A 13,086-nucleotide genomic window follows, 5' to 3' on the forward strand; every position below is an offset into this window, starting at 1 on the left:
TATACAATATTAATTTTGTTTGAATATCTTTTCATAGCAACAATATTCTTATTTGAAATTTTACTGGCCGAATTCATTAAGTATTTTATTATCAAGTTTTTATTATTAATGTATTGGCAGAATTTTATTTGTAATAAATTCGGTTTAGTTTAATTTGCTGACCAGTGAAATCGCCGTGCACATCACGGATGGTCAACGTCGTCAGATCGCGAATGTGCGTAATCTCGATGATCTGCGATTCGTGCAGTATATGGTCATCCAAACTCCACGTCACCACGGGACGCGGAATGCCCTTGACCTCCGCGGTGAACTTCACCACATCCATTTCCGCTGTTTCCTGTCATCAGCCAATTGAATATAATGTACAATAGAGCGATATAACGAATAAAATGTTAAAGGCCACCATACCACATTTTCCACTGGAACAGTGAAGACGGGCGGCCCGCTTTCTTCGAACGTTGGAATGACCATTGGGACAGACATGAAGGCTGCAGCAACAAGTACATGAATACAGTAATACATATACAATAAAACAAATAATATCAGTTATATATATCAAGTACATACTGTATGTACTCTACTGTAAATACATCATGAAACTTCATGCAAAACCAAGCGGAATTAGTGACTGAGAAAAAACTGTATACCACTTACCTTCTGCTTCCTTAACCGGCTTCTTTGGGCGGATCTACACAAAACATTTGCACATTTGTCATATTTTTAGAAATGTTTGGTTTTTGATTGTACCGAAACCGCGTTGCAAAGTAAATAAAACTTATTTATATACTCGTATATCACATAACTTTTTAATTTAAACATTACGTGAAATTATTTCGTAAACTTTAATAATTACCTGCTGCACAACAGCTTCTTCCGTAACTTCTGAAAAATAATATAAAATCCGATTAATATATAATACGAAGATAATAAATAAATCGATTATAAACAGAGAAGCATGCAGACACAAAATGTGATTAAGGGATTTCGTGGCGCTGTTAGATCTGCAAAGCAAACTGGTTAAACAAACACAAGCCGGTTAAGATCCCCACGTTTAGTGACCACGGAATGCTACAGGAACGTATAAACGCCGAGTACCAACATGTAACCGCACCCCCACACTCGCTAACGACGACGTAACCACCCGCAAAACGGTGAATCCACCAGGTGACATGTAACACAGTGGGACGCTGTCAACATTGAGTCACGGCATAATTGTGTAAGACAACGTGTTTTTAGCCAGCACATGAAGCACCCTCAACCGCGCACGCTTGGACGTTTTTTTGGTTTTAGTAGAAGCAGCAGCAGCAGCGGACACGGTGTGCAGCGGTCACATTTAAACGGTCAACTTCCTCTCACCATCCTTTCTCGGACGCAGTACACCCTCCGCCACCTCCTCTTTGACGCGTTTCTTTAGTTTCACCAGCTGCTCCTCCTCGGTTACAACGGTTTCTTCTTCCGTTACGACCGCTTGTTCTTCGGTTACCACCGTAACTTCTTCCGTTACTGTTGTCACCGTCGGCTTTTCTTCCATTACAACGGTTGTCACCTGCTCTTCGACGATCTCTTCAGGGAATTCTTCCAGTTTCTCCAAGATATCCTCGACGATACTGGTGTCCATTTCACTGACGACGAAATCCAGAATCTCCGAGCGGTCTTCCTCCGTGGAGAACACCTCGACGATGCTGTGCTCCTCGATGAGAATGGGGACCTCGTGGACCTCCGGTGGGAAGTCCACCCGGTACTTCTGCCGAATGAGCTCTTCATGCTCCACCTGTTCTACGGGGATCTCGGTGATGGTCGGACCCTGTGGCACCGGTCGCTCCGGTTGAAAGGTCACATCCGTGGTCAGGTCGGCCGTGTACGACACTCGCCGTTTCACCGTGGCCTGCGCGGTGCGCTCTTCGATGTCGATGGGAACGGTGAACTCGGTAGTGGCCACGGCAATCTCCGGTGCTTTGTACTCCACTTCCGTGGTGAACAGCGGCGCCCCCACCGCTTCCTGGGGCTTCTCATACCGCGTTTCTTCCACCGCATGTTCCGGTAACGCGCCGAATTTCAACGGGACTTCCACCAGAACCGCGGTGGCGGTGGTCTCCTTGGTAATGTGGGTGGTGTCCGAGGTGGTCATGGTGGTTTCTCGCAGCGGGACGAACTCTGCTTCCGCGTGTTCCACGGGAAGCGGTGACGCGGTCCGCGTGTCCAGGGGCGTCTCGATAAGCAACGGTTGCGTTACATGGGCCACCGTCTCGATTTCTTCAAACAGCGCCGGAGTCACGGGACGTTCCGGCACCGTCAGCGTTTCAATGGTCAGCGTTTCCTTTCCAGTGACCTCGAAGGTCGTTTCAATGGTGGGAATTTCCGGTTTCCAGACAATCTCGGTGGTTTCTTCCGGCACCGGTTTGCTGACCACGAATTCCGTCTCGCTGACCTCCGTGGTCGTTGGTTTCTTGCGCAGTTTGACGGTTTCGTCCGTCTCCACCAGGACGATTTCCACTGGTCCCTCTTGCTCCATGACCTCTTCCAGTTTCTCAATCAGCATGGTTACCTCTTCTTTGGTCGGCTGCTTGAGTTCTTTGACTTCCGGTTGCGCGGTCTCGATCTCCGTCGGTTTGGCCATTTCCATAATGACCTCCTGAATTTCTTTGGTTACCGCGGTGTCCGTAACCGTTTCGGTAATGAATTCTTCCGGTTGTTCTAAGGGCACCTCTTTTTCTGGTTTTTCTTTGACGACTGTTGTACTCTTTAGCGTTTCCACTTCGCTGATGTCCGCTTTGTCTAGCGGCAGTTCTTCCGTTTCACTCGTAACGACGGCTTCAGTGACCGTTTCGATTATTTCTTTTTCAGGTACTTCAATAGCCGCCGGCATCACAATTTCGCTGATGTCCTCTTTTTCCGGTTTTACCTGAGTAATGGTAACCGTTTCTTCCGTTATCTCCTGTTTCTTCGGTTGTTCAAAAGAAACCGTGGTGACCTCTTCAACAACAAATTCCGTTTCAACTTTTTCCTCTTCTTTGGGTTTTCGTTTGATGACCTCCTTGGTTACCACTTCTTCGATTACCACTTCTTCTTTTGGTTTAACGGTGACACGTTTAACGGTTTCTTCAAGCAGCACTTGTTCGGTCACTGTTTCCAGGACTTCCGGTTGCGCTGGAACTGTGGCTTTTTCCATCGTAATTTCCGGCACCGGCTGCTCTTCTAATTTATCTGTAGTTACCTCCGGAAGTGTGACTTCTTCGACAACCTTTTCCGGCACTTCTTCCGTTGGTTTCGGTTGGGGCACGGTTACCTCGAACAGCGTCTCGGTGATTGTTTCCTGGACAGTAGCGACCGGTTGTTCCGGTGCGTGTTCTACCGCAACGGCTTCTGGTCGTTCCGAAACGGTTTCCTCAATAGTTTCGACGACTGTTGTGGTTTCGGACGGTAGCGCTTCTTTTTCCTCGATTACCGGCTTCTCTAGGACCGTTTCTTCCGGTTTCGTTACAACTTCTTGAGGCTTGGCAATAACCTCCGTAACCGTTTCTTCTGTAGTGGTTTCCTGTGGTACAGAGTTCAACAGTTCTGTTTCTTCCATGGTAACCATGACGGTCTCCGTCACCACAGACGAGGGAACGTATTCACTGACGTCTTCTTTCGATGGAACCGTTGTCTCTTCCGGCTGCGGGACCGTTACGGTGACGCCTTCCATGAGGCGTTCCGGGGCAGTCGACACAGCGGTGACCTCTTGCGGAGTTTCCTCTTCGGTGACCTTTTCTAGTTCTGGCATTTCGGTAACGGCGATTTCAGTTTCCGCTTTGGTAACCGTTTCTTCGCTTTCCATAGGTTTCAGCTGCTCTTTCGGTGCCACTTCCGTAACTTCGCGGACAACTGTTTCAATCTCTTCTGTCACCGGTGTTTCAATATGAGCCATGTCCAACGGTTTCCGCTCTTCTTCCATGGCAGTTGTTACCGTTTCGGTAATGATTTCGATCTCTTCGATCAAAGATTGCTTTGGTTTCTCTTCGGCTTCTTCCGGCATCTGCTTTTCGAAGACTTTTTCCGGTTTCGGTTTTTCTATGGTCGTGGTGACCTCTTCAATGGTTTCCCGGACAATCGCCTCGGTAACGGCTTCTTCACTCTGGATGATTGCAGTTTCCGTTACCTCTTCTGGTTTCTTTGGCCGTTTCAGCATGGCAGTGATTTCCGTTTCTTCCACGGTTTCTGGAACCGTTTCTTGGATAACCGTACGTGTGATGGTTTCTTCGGTGACCACTTCTTCCATCTCCGACTTCGGCGCCTCTAGTGTCACGGTCGCCACTTCTTGCCGTGTAACGACGGTTTCTTCAATTTCTACCGGCTTTTCAACAACAACTTCCGTGATGGTTTCAGCTATCGTTTCCGGTTGTGTCTCGGTAACCAATTCCACAATAGTCTCCGTTACCGTTTTCTCTACTTCCATTATTTTTTCTTCTTTTTCTTCTGGTAACGTTACGGAGAATTCCACCGGTTTCTCTTCTTTAACAACTTCCAAGCCGGCTTCATAAATTTCAGTAGTTTCTGCTGGAATGGTTTCTTGCATAGTAATTTCCATGAGCTCTCTCTGAATGGTTTCACTTGTCGCAGGAACCGGCGCCGACACTTCTGTTGCTTTTTCTGTAACCTCCGTTGTTTCGGTTTCCGTCGGTTGTTCCCTCATACTGGGTGCAACCGGAAACTCCTCAGTGACCTTTTCTTCCGTCTCTTCAACGGTTTGTTTGGGTACGGTTGCTTTCTTGGCCTCGCGGATTTCCATAGTGTCCAAAGGAACCGCTGTGGTCAATTCAGTTACCACCGTTTCACCTGTAACCTCTTCAGTTACTGTGGGCACCGTCTCCAGACCCTCCGTAACGGTTACGTCCAATACCGCCTCTTCTGTTTCCGGTTTCTTTTCTTCAAGCGGAACTGTCGGGACTAATTCCAGCTCTTCATGTTCCGTAATCACAGTTGTTGGAACGACTTCTTCTATGATTGTTTCCACTACGGTTTCAACCTTTTTTTCCGTCACCGGTTTCGGCTTTTCTATCGTGGTCTCCACAATTTCTTCAGTTACAATGGTAACCGTTTCTTTGGCGGTTACTTCCTCTTCCGGAAGGGTCATGGTCACTTCGACCGGTTGCTCTTTCTTAACTTCCAGTGTTACCTCAGCGGTTTGTGTGACCTCAGTTTCGGCCGGTTTCTCCAAAATAATTTCCACTTTTTCTAATGGTTGCACTTTGGTTTCTGTGGTTTCAGCTATGGGAATTTCCTCCTTTGTAGCCGTTTCAAGTGACACGGTTTCAACCGTTTCGCTAACGGTCTCCACGGCTTGTTCCGGTTTCACATATTCTTCGGGGTGTTCTTCGGAGACAGTGGTGACGGTTTCACCCGGAACGTGCACTGGAGCGGTCACTTCCGATACGACCTCACTGCTAAAGGCGGTGACCAGCGTTTCCTTAGTTTCCTCCACCACCGGGGTCACTTCCGGGACCTTTTCACTGGGCAGTTCTTCCACCACCACGCTCTCCACCAACGTCTCGGTTTCCGTTGGTTTCTGCTCCCTGACCTCTTTGGTAACGATCTGCACCTGTGTTTCTTCCGTGGTTTCAATAGTCACTGCCGGTATCAGTCCCGCGACAAACTTCTCCACGGAGACCACTTCGAACGTTTCAAGCTCCAGTGGCTTGGTTCCGACCATCGTCTTGGCCTCTTCGATGATCACCGTTCCAGCGACCGGTGTGAATTCTTCCACGGTCTCGGTTTCGCCGATTGTCACCGTTGTTGTCTTTTCCGGTCCGACTTCTTCGGTGTCATGGTACTTGACATGGTACTCCACTGGCTGGAAATCCAGGAGCGGCTGTTCGATCTCCAAGGTGATTTCCGCTTCCGACCGTCGACGCGGCCGCTCCGCGGTCATTGTCACCTCCTCGGTGATGGTTTCTTCAACCGTTATTTCACTCTCTGGTTTCCTCACCACGGTAACCACTTCTTCAAATATTTCTTCTTTATTTTCCGGTCGCGTTATGAGGACGTCGGTTTCCAGTGGCGCGAACTCTGGGCGTGGCAAGGTCACTTCGGAGACTTCCTTTTGGATGGTTACTGTCTCTTCCGGTTTTTCTTCGGTAAAGGTCACTTCTTCAATAACAACTTCTTCTTGGCGTGGCTGCTCGTACGTAACAGTAGTGACAGTTATCTCTTCGGTAACCGTGGTTTCAGCTTGAGGGACTGGTTGATATGCGATTTCGGCGAACTCAGGTTGCAGTTCTTCCTTGGTAACCTCTGTTATGACTTCTTCGGAGACGACCGTTTCCGTTGGTACTTCAGCCGGTTGGAATGCGATTTCCGCAAACTCCGGCTTTTCTTCCACCGGCACAGCTTCTTCCGGTACGGACGGCCGAACTTCCCGTTTTACTTCGGTAACGATGGTTTCCGTTATCAGCACTGTCTCTTCTTGGGGCTTCGCTTCGGTCACCGTAATTTCTTCCGTGATCGTGGCCACCAGCTGAACTTGTTCGGCCGGCTGAAACTCGATTTCTGCAAATTCTGGCTTTTCTTTTTTCGGAATGACAGCCTCTTCCGGAACCGTTTCTTTTGGTATCTCTTCAGTTGTGGTTACCGTTGTCACCACAGTTTCTTCCGTGGCCACGGTCGTCTCGGCCGGCTGATACGCGATTTCAGCGAACTCCGGTTTTTCTTCGCGTGGGACCACCATTATTTCCTCAGTGACAATGGTTTCCGTTTCCGGTCGTGTTTCCGTTACGATGGTAACCGTGAGCTCTTCCACGGCAACGGCCTCCGGTTGCGGCTGGAAGTCCATCTCTGCAAACTCCGGCTTTTCTTCGGTCACCTTAGTAATCACCGTTTCTTCCACGACAACCGGCTGTTCCGCTGGTTGGAACGCAATCTCCGCAAATTCCGGTCTTTCTTCCTGTGGCACGGTTTCTTCCAAAGTTTGCTCGGTAACCGTTACCTCCGTCGAGGGTTTTTGTTCCGTAACGATCTCCGTGACGGTAATTTCTTCAGTAACAGTGGTCACCGACAGCGGGATGACAATTTCTGCCAGTTCCGGTTTTTCCTCCATCGGTACCACCGGTTGCGGCCGCTCTTCGACTACGGTCGCTTCCAGCAACGTGGGCGCAACAGGCTGGAATTCCACTTCCGCAAATTCCGGTCTTTCTTCTTTTCGGACAATGGTGACCTCTTCGGTGACCACCGTCTCGATTTGCGGTTTCGTTTCCGGTTGGAACGATATTTCCGCATATTCCGGTTTCTCCTCTTCCGGTGCTACTTCGGTAACCACGGTTTCCACAATAGTTTCAGTGGTCTCAGGTTGGAATGCGATTTCCGCAAACTCCGGCTGTTCCTTCACTTCTTTGGTAATGGTAACTTCTTCAACGACGATTTCTTCGTGTTTGGGTTGCGGCTGCGGTTGAAATGCGATTTCAGCGAATTCTGGTTTCTCTTCTTCGGTGATGACGGACGTGACGGTGATTTCTTCGATAACAGTGGTTTCCGGTGCTGCCGGTTGGTATTCGATCTGGGCAAACTCCGGTTGCAACCGTTCTTCAGGCACAACCTTTAAAGTAGCAAATACAATAATTACTATAAATGTGGATATTTATATAAAAATGTATATATGTCTATAAAAATTATTAGTATTCTAAACAACAATGCATACTCGTAATAATCTATTGAATCAATTACTTCCTGAACAGAAAGTCATATATATTAAGTATTTGTAACTTATTAATAAAAACTTATTGAATAAGTTCGAATTTCGATTAATTTCTTTAATACCGTGGTTAATACACATATTAACTGGCCGAAATAAAACGTTTTCGATTTCTAAAAAACGGAAAAATTTAAGTTAATAATAATTTCCTAAAAATAAAAATTAAGTTTAGTAAAAAATTTCGTACCTCAGAAGTGACGGTTTGCGAGATTTCAGTAACAACGGTTGGCACAACCTCCACTGTCTTCTCTACCACCGGCATTTGTTCCGGCTGCACATATTCCACGATTCGCTCGACAATGGTCTCTTCCGTCACCAATTCCTCCGGTTGAATGGTCTCTTTCGTGACCGTTACCACTTCCGTCACCGTTTCTTCCTCTTTCGGTCGCCGTTGAAGTACCACGGCCGCTTCCAATGGCGCGAATTCCGGCTGTCCCAACGAAACATCGAATTCTGCAAACTCCTTCTCCGGCAGAGAGGGTTTCCGAAGTACCACCTCGGTCACTTCCGGCCGCTCTTCCTCCATGACCACTTCTCGGGTCACAGTCTCCGTTATGGTAACGGTCTCCGTGATCTCCTCGGTTTCCGGTACAGTTTCCGTAACCGTCGTCACCACTTGCTCGGTGACGGTTTCGAACGTTTCCGGTGCCGACGGGATCTCCACGGTAATCATTTCAACCGGCGCGAACTCGGGTTTCCCGAGGGAGATGTCGATTTCGGCGTATTCCGGTTTGGTGACCTCCAGAGGTGCAAGTTCCGGTCGGCTGACGTCGATCTCGGCGAATTCCGGTTGTCGGATAATCTCTTTCGTAACGGTCTCAATTACCGTTGTTACGACCTCTTCCGGCTGTTTGGGGGCTATTTCCAGTTGAGCGATTTCCGGTTTCGACATTTCAATCTCTGCGAACTCGGGTTTCGGAGACTCCGGTTTGATTACTTCTTCCGTAACCCTTTCTCCTACGGTTTCCTTGAAGACCGGTGCAAATTCAATTTCCGCTATTTCCGGTTTGACTTCTTCCGTTTCTCGGGTAATAGTGGTAACCGTGGTAACAGTTTCAATGATTTCTTCCACTTCCGATTGCCGTTCAGGAGCGAACTCGATTTCCGCTCGTTCCGGTTGACCCAGCGAGATATCGATCTCCGCAAATTCGGGTTTCGGTGACTCTGGTTTCTTGGTTTCGATTACGGTGACAATCTGCTCGGTTATCTTGGTTTCCTCAACCGGTTTGCGGATCTCGACAATTTCTACCGGCTGCTCCACCTCCTCAGTTTCTTGGGTGACTGTCGTCACCCTGGTAACCGTTTCGATTATCTCTTCAATTTCCGGTTGCTGTTGGGGAGCAAATTCTATTTCCGCCATTTCCGGTTTGCCCAGGGAAATGTCCATTTCGGCAAATTCCGGTTTCGGGGACTCCGGTTTTCCGGTTTTCGTCACGGTTACAACGGTCTCCGTTATTTGGGTCTCTTCCGATGGTTTCGGAGTCTCAATAATTTCTTCCTCTTCTTCAGTTGTAACCTTAGTTATGGTTACAATTTCCGTGATTTCTTCCACTTCCGGTTGTTCTTCCGGTGCGAACTCGATTTCAGCGATTTCCGGTTTGCCCAAGGAAATGTCGATCTCGGCAAATTCGGGTTTGGGAAATTCTTGCTCCCTGATTATCTCAGTACCCGTGGTGACCTTTTCAATGACCTCAGTTTCTTCAACCGGCTTCGTGAAAGTGACGATCTCCACGGGCTGGGGTTGCTCGACTTCTTCTTTCACCGTTTTGACTGTCGTAATAACTTCTATCGTTTCTTCCACGAATTCTTTCTCCTCCGGTGCAAACTCAATCTGCGCCATTTCCGGTTGACCCAGTGAAATGTCAATCTCCGCAAACTCCGGCTTGGGTGACTCGGGTTTTTTCCCTTCGACTATGGTAACCGTGGTTTTCAGCGCTTCCGTCTCTTGGAACGGTTTCGGTACCGTGACAATTTCCACAGGTTGCACGGGTTGTTCCCGCTGCTCCGTAACGGTCGTCACAGTGGTCACGGTTTCGATGATTTCCTCCGTTTCCGATTTATCTTCCGGGGCAAACTCGATTTGCGCCATTTCCGGTTTTCCCAAGGAGAAATCGATCTCCGCCAATTCCGGTTTCGGCCACTCGGGTTTCTTGACCTCTTCAATGACAGATACTACGGTCTCTGTGATTTCCACTTCCTCGACTGGTTTGCTGGTTTGTGTGACCTCAATGATTTCAGTCATCGGTTGTTCGACAATTTCCGTGACCTTTGTCACTGGTTCTTCAATTGGTTTCGGAGCTTCCACGAACTCGACCGGTGCGTACTCAGGTTTACCGAGCGAAATGTCGATTTCTGCAAACTCCGGCTTCGGCGATTCTGGCTTTGTAACTGTTACCATGGTTTCAATGCTTTCAATTCTCTCCTCGATGTGCGGTATTTCGATGACCTCCAGTGGTGCCTTTTCCGGCTGACCAAGCGAGATGTCGATTTCGGCGTATTCTGGTTTGATCACTTCCTGCACGGTTTCCGTTACCGTGGTCACAATGGTCTTGGTTTCTGTTATCTCCTCAACAGGTTGCGGCACTTCCGCCACTTCCACCGGAGCGAATTCCGGTCGACCCAGAGCGACATCAATCTCGGCGAATTCCGGTTTTGGCTGCTCTACTTGTTCCGTGATTTTCTTAGCAGTGACAATTGTCTCTTTCTCCTCGGTAACCATTGGTTTTTCTTCTTCGGGCTTGGTAACGGTCTGCGTCACCGTAGATACAATCGTTTCGACCTCGGTGATTTCGTGCTCTCGGGGTACCTGTACCACTTCATACGGCGCGTATTCCGGCTGACCGAGCGATACGTCAAACTCCGCGAATTCCGGTTTCGGAGACTCTCGCTTAACGGTCTCCATCACCACCGTCGTCACGGTCTGTTCTTCTTCGACCGTTGGTTTCGGTTTCGGTTTGACGACGGTCGCGATCTCAATTGGAGCGATTTCCGGTTGCACGATGTCCAGCTGGGCAAACTCGGGTTTCTTAATGATTTCTACCACTTCCGTGGGTGCGAATTCCGGCCGACCGAGAGACACATCGATCTCGGCGAATTCCGGCTTCGGAGATTCCGGTTTAACGACGGTTTCAGTGACAACTTCCACCGTGGTTTCTTTCACTTCCACCGGGGAGATCTCAATCACTGCCATTTCTGGTTTCGGCGATTCCGGTTTCGGAGCGATCTCGATTTCGGCAAACTCGGGTTTTGGAGATTCTGGCTTGACGATGGTGTCGGTGGTTACTTCGACCACGGTTTCTTCAACGATTACCGGTGAGATTTCAATCTCGGCTTTTTCCGGTTTAGGCGACTCCGGTTTAGCAAACTCAATTTCAGCAAACTCGGGTTTGGGCGACTCTGGTTTTGGAGCGAATTCCACCTCGGCGAACTCAGGTTTCGGGGACTCCGGCTTGACGATAGTTTCGGTGATCACTTCGACTACGGTTTCCTCGACGGTCACCGGTGACACCTCGATCTCGGCCATCTCCGGCTTGGGCGCTTCCGGTTTCTTCACCGGCGCGAACTCGATTTCGGCCAGTTCCGGTTGGCCGAGCGCAATGTCGAACTCGGCGAATTCCGGACGGATGACCACCTCCTGGGTCACGGTCTCCGACGGCCGGCGTCGAATGGTGACCTGTCCTTCGAACTGCGCATACTCCGGGCGTTGCAACCGGATGACCTCCTCCGTGGTCTGTAGTTCGCGGATGTCGTGTTCGATCGCCGGGATCTCCTGGGGCATGATGCGCTCTTCGTAGGTGACGCGGGTCTCTTCGATGGTTTCATGGACTGGTGCCGTTGAGAGTTCGAAGATGACCTCATCGCGCTGGGTAACCACGGGTTGCGGGTGCAGTTGCGGCATGACGGCGTATTCGGTGGAGTAGCGACGGGTAACCGTCGTCACTTCGGTAACGGTTTCCTCTTCCACTTCCGGTTGGCTGGGCTGGATATGGTATTCGATCTCGGGACGTTCGAACGTTAATTTAACCTGCATAACGCACAGTAACTGGAGAACACAGTACTCGTCCTGGTCCATATTGTTTCCGTTCCGTTCAATTAAGGCAAATATTATTAATAAAAAGAATAAAAACATTAGTTGATTAAATAGACTTATATCTAGTTGCATATTACATACATGTGCCACTAATACCATGGATATACAAATGTAATATTAAGTATTAGCACATTTTTACGGTAAAAGTACGATATAAAAAAATAAATACAGTGCTACAATTTACAGCTTGCTGCTTAAATTGAAGGTCTAAATTATTTTCGCAATTATTTATACGTTTGAATTTTTTACTTTTGGTATATGCGCGTTCTCGTTTACACATGTACAATGTACTTACCTCTTCGTATTGCGGTTTCTGCGGCATCTCGACTTCGTTCAAAAACGTCTCTTTAGTGACTTGGACCATTTCAATCTCCGGGAACTCCGGTCCCTCCAGCACCGGTTGCCGTTCAAAGTAGACTTCCACTCGTTCTTCTTTAGGCGCAACCTCCATGGTGACCTGTTCCACTGCCTGACGAACTTGCGTGACAAACTCTACCGGCTGAGGTTCCACTGGCCGCGGTCTCTCTATACTGGTACGCCTAACTACCGTCTCAATAATAGTCTCTTCCTCGTACTCGGGTACCTGCGGCTGACCGCGTGACTCCACTACCACCTCACGCTGCTCGGTGACCTCCATGATATACTCAGGCTGCTCAATGGTCTCGGTTACGACTACCGTCTCGGTTATAGTTTCCTCTACTTCCTCAGGTTTCTGTACCGTTACCGTTGTCTGTATGGGTGCATACTCCACCGGGGCGAACTCCGGTCGCAGTGTGACCGTCTCCTCGAAGGGTGCCACTTCGATACTCGCAAACTCGGGTCTTTCCTCAAACGGCACCACTTCTACGCTAGCGAACTCGGGACGACCGAGCGTCACCATCTCCTCAAACGGCGCAAACTCGGGTACCGCGCGTATTTCTTCGGTCACTCGGGTGACCGTCTCGGTTACCGATTGCGCCTGTTCATGCACCACCCAGGTCGTGGTCTCGGTGACCGACTCAAGCTGCTCCGTCGGTCGTGCCACATCCAGGAGCTCCTCGTCGGCAGCAGGCCATGCTGGGGTTGGTTGACTAACAAATGACGTCACTTCCTTACCTTCCGTCACGGTCACTTCGACCCGTTCGGTGGGGGTCTTTCCTGTGGTAGCTCCGCGGAGACTACCACCTCGGCCGGCTGTACTAGACCTGAAGGCACAGAAACGGTTGACGTCTCCAACGGTCGCACCGCATGCGCGAGGAGCTGCTCACGTTCATGCCAATCCGGAAGTGTCTCA

The 13,086-nt window shown here is 49.2% G+C and overlaps 1 protein-coding gene across 1 annotated transcript in view; it reads right to left on the minus strand.

Annotated features, from left to right (window-relative positions):
- LOC129597192 (titin-like) overlaps nucleotides 1-13,086 on the minus strand; it is a 44,743-nt gene that overhangs the window by 8,043 nt on the left and 23,614 nt on the right. Inside the window, exons 8-14 of the mRNA XM_055494659.1 lie at nucleotides 12,109-12,997; nucleotides 7,911-11,747; nucleotides 1,357-7,567; nucleotides 854-882; nucleotides 655-688; nucleotides 409-488; nucleotides 163-337 (exon numbers count right to left, since the gene is read on the minus strand). Of these exons, the coding sequence (XP_055350634.1) occupies nucleotides 163-337; nucleotides 409-488; nucleotides 655-688; nucleotides 854-882; nucleotides 1,357-7,567; nucleotides 7,911-11,747; nucleotides 12,109-12,997 (11,255 nt within the window). The remainder of the gene's footprint in view (nucleotides 1-162; nucleotides 338-408; nucleotides 489-654; nucleotides 689-853; nucleotides 883-1,356; nucleotides 7,568-7,910; nucleotides 11,748-12,108; nucleotides 12,998-13,086) is intronic.

Source organism: Paramacrobiotus metropolitanus, unplaced genomic scaffold (genome assembly GCF_019649055.1).
Source record: "Paramacrobiotus metropolitanus isolate TYO unplaced genomic scaffold, Prichtersi_v1.0 Parri_scaffold0000101, whole genome shotgun sequence".
NCBI classification, from domain to species: domain Eukaryota; kingdom Metazoa; phylum Tardigrada; class Eutardigrada; order Parachela; family Macrobiotidae; genus Paramacrobiotus; species Paramacrobiotus metropolitanus.